This window comes from Phoca vitulina, unplaced genomic scaffold, assembly GCF_004348235.1.
Source record: "Phoca vitulina isolate PV1807 unplaced genomic scaffold, GSC_HSeal_1.0 scaffold87, whole genome shotgun sequence".
In the NCBI taxonomy this organism is placed as follows: Eukaryota; Metazoa; Chordata; class Mammalia; order Carnivora; family Phocidae; genus Phoca; species Phoca vitulina.
The window spans coordinates 3611984-3614844 of NW_022589790.1; the positions used below are offsets into that span (position 1 = coordinate 3611984).

The window sequence follows — 2861 nt, forward strand, 5'->3', positions numbered from 1 at the left end:
GTCGGGGAGAAGGGGGGGCCAGACGCACGAGTCGGGGAGAAGGGGGGACCAGACGCACGAGTCGGGGGAAGGGGGAGGATGGGTGATTCACCTGGATAAAGTCGCTCTCAAACACGGGCACGTCCTTCAGCAGCAGGTACTCCCCCTTGCCCAGGAGCTGCTGCAGCTTTCCCACAGAGCTGCTGAACATGGGAAGAATGCGGCAGCTCTGAGCGCTGTCGTCTGGTGACTCCATGCCGCTCTCCGCGCTCCCTTGCGCTAAGTCACCTGACAAGAGGAGCAGGTTATTTCGTCCCTGTCACTTAGAATGTCTCCCTAGCACGGCCGCACAACACACATAGCCTGCCACGGTGTGACTCAGACACGGGCCCTCCGCGGACACGGCCCGCCCGGGGTTAGTTGGCAGTGAGCAGGCAGTGCCCGCGGGGGGCTGGAGGGAGGCGCCCCTCCTCTCGGCTGAGCTAGAGCAGCCACCAGGATAAGCGCACAGCTCGGTGCTCGGTGCAGGCAGAGCGGGGCCCGTACCCTCGCTCCCCAGCCAGCCTGTGCAGGGAACAACCTCTACACCCCCTGCAGATGCCCTGCTGACTCCTGACTCAGGCTCCAGATGTTCACCCCCACCCCCGCCCACGCCCACGGCAGTTCCCCACTTTCACCACGGATTCACCGCACCCAGGAAAGTGGCCACCACTTCTAAGCAAGACAAACCACCGGATCTGAGCTTTCCACGTGCTCTACCTTCCGGACGGCTTTCCATCTGCACCACTGCCCCTCCCTGCTCCCTGGTCAGGGCCAGGGTCGGCCCCTCCCTGACCCCGGCCAGGTCCCCACTCGGGTCCAGAGCGCCCACGTCCCAGGCAGGTCCGTGCTGAACGGCCTTCCTGCACTCGCCCCGGGGGTTCCCACCCTGAGTCCGGTCCTGGTGAGGTTCTCCCCCGCCCTCTCCAGGGCTCTCCCCTCGGGCTCTCCGCGAGGCGAGGGTCAGGCGCACTCAACCCTGGTCTAGGTCGTGGTCTGGGCGCCGCTACCCCGCTGTCACTGCCCCGCGCAGGGCACCCCCTCCCTGGGCCCCGCAGGACTGACCCCTGCGCCTCCGGGTGGGCACCAGCCAGGCTGCACCAGACCCCACCTCGGGCGCCGAGGTGCAGCGGCCGCCCCCGCTGCCTCGGCGCCCCCACCCTCCCCCTGAACACGCTCCCCACCCGCGTGTCCCGGGAAGCCCTGTCTCCCCGCCGCCGCGCAGGCTGCCTTTCAACTCTGTCCATTGTGACCTGGAGCAGTCACACAACACTGTGTCCTCATCCCCACAGCCGACCCCTCCGAGAGCGACAGCTCTCCGCACAAACACCGCCGACCCACGACGGAAACCGCAGCAGAAGATGCGCAGACGCAGTCGGTGCCCCCTCAGGGAGAGGGCAGCCCTCCGCGGACGGACACGGAGAGCGCATGCGCGGGCACTACCCGCACCACGTCCGTACGCTCCTCTGGTAAGGGCACGACAGGAGGCGGGCCAGCAGGAGCGCAAGCGCAGTCACTGCCTACCTGGAGCCGGACGGCCAGAGAGCGGTAGGTCCGGGGCGCATGCGCACAAGGACACTGCACAAGAAACTGGTCTGATGGTTGGAGCTGGAGGGAGCTGGACCGGGAACGGGAGCCTTCCTGGCTTTACGGAGAAGGTGGCGGGAGGGTGCTCCCGCCTATCGTTGTCTCCTGCTAGTTCCCATCTCCTGGCATGGTGCGCTCAGACTGCAGCAGGAGACTAAAGTCGGCCTCTGGGACCATCCCAAGTAAGCTAAAGGAAATCTCAGAAACAGGAGAACCAGAAAACCAGTAAAGTGACAGCGTGCAAGCAGTGTTTTTGAACAATCAGATATGATAGAAAAATAACGAATTAGGATGACTTCAGGGCCTTTCTGGTGTCTTTGTGGAAATCAAAACCCTTAATTTTTACAAACAACAAATTTTACCTTGTGAAGAGCAAGTATTTGGGAGAACTGCTGGCAAGAACTCATAGCCCTTGTCCATTTTTTTTTTATTTTAAAGAAAAACAATTGGCTTTATTTTTTAACACAGTTTTAGATTTACAGAATTGAGAAAATAGTTCAGAGAGTTCCATATATCTCCCTCTCAGATTTCGCTCCATTATTAGCATCATTCTGTAGTGTGGTGTATTTGATTTATGAATCAATATTGCTATATTATTATTAACTAAAGTCCACAGTTTATATTAGATTCACTCTCTGTGTTGTACAGATTACTGGGTTTTGACAAATGCATGTCATATGCCCATCACTACACTGTCATACGGAATAGTTCCATGCCCTAAAAATCCTGTGCTTCAAATATTTATTTTTCCCCTTAGCCCTGAGCTCTTGGTGATCATTGATATATATGTATATATATATATATATATTTGATCATTGGTATTTTTAACGTCTCTGTGGTTTTTCTTTGTCCAGAATGTCATATCATTGGGATCCTTACAGTATTTAGCCTTTTTGGAATAGCTTCTTTTCAATTAGCAGTATGCATTTTAGTTTCTTATTCTTCTTTTTCTTATTATGTTATGTTAGTCACCATATAATACATCATTAGTGTTTGATGTGGTGATCCTCGATCCATTGTTTTCGTATAACGCCCAGTGCTCCATGCAGTACGTGCCCTCCTTAATACCCATCACCAGGCTAACCCATCACCCCACCCCGATCCCCTCTAGAACCCTCAGTTTCTTTCTCAGAGTCCATAGTCTCTCATGGTTCATCTCTCCTTCCGATTTCCCCCCTTCATTTTTCCCTTCCTTCTCCTAATGTCCTCCATGCTATTCCTTATGTTCCACAAATAAGTGAAACCATATGATAACT

At 55.3% G+C, this 2861-nt stretch overlaps 1 protein-coding gene across 3 annotated transcripts in view; it reads right to left on the bottom strand.

Annotated features, from left to right (window-relative positions):
* The window catches only part of LOC116626473 (protein FAM71C-like), a 12624-nt gene extending 11199 nt beyond the window's left edge, over positions 1-1425 (bottom strand). For all 3 annotated transcript variants that reach the window (XM_032395814.1, XM_032395813.1, XM_032395815.1), the window contains exons 1-2: positions 1203-1425; positions 92-267 (exon numbers count right to left, since the gene is read on the bottom strand). In XM_032395814.1, the coding sequence (XP_032251705.1) occupies positions 92-235 (144 nt within the window). In that variant the 5' untranslated portion in view covers positions 236-267; positions 1203-1425. The remainder of the gene's footprint in view (positions 1-91; positions 268-1202) is intronic.
* Between the last annotated feature and the right edge of the window lie 1436 nt (positions 1426-2861).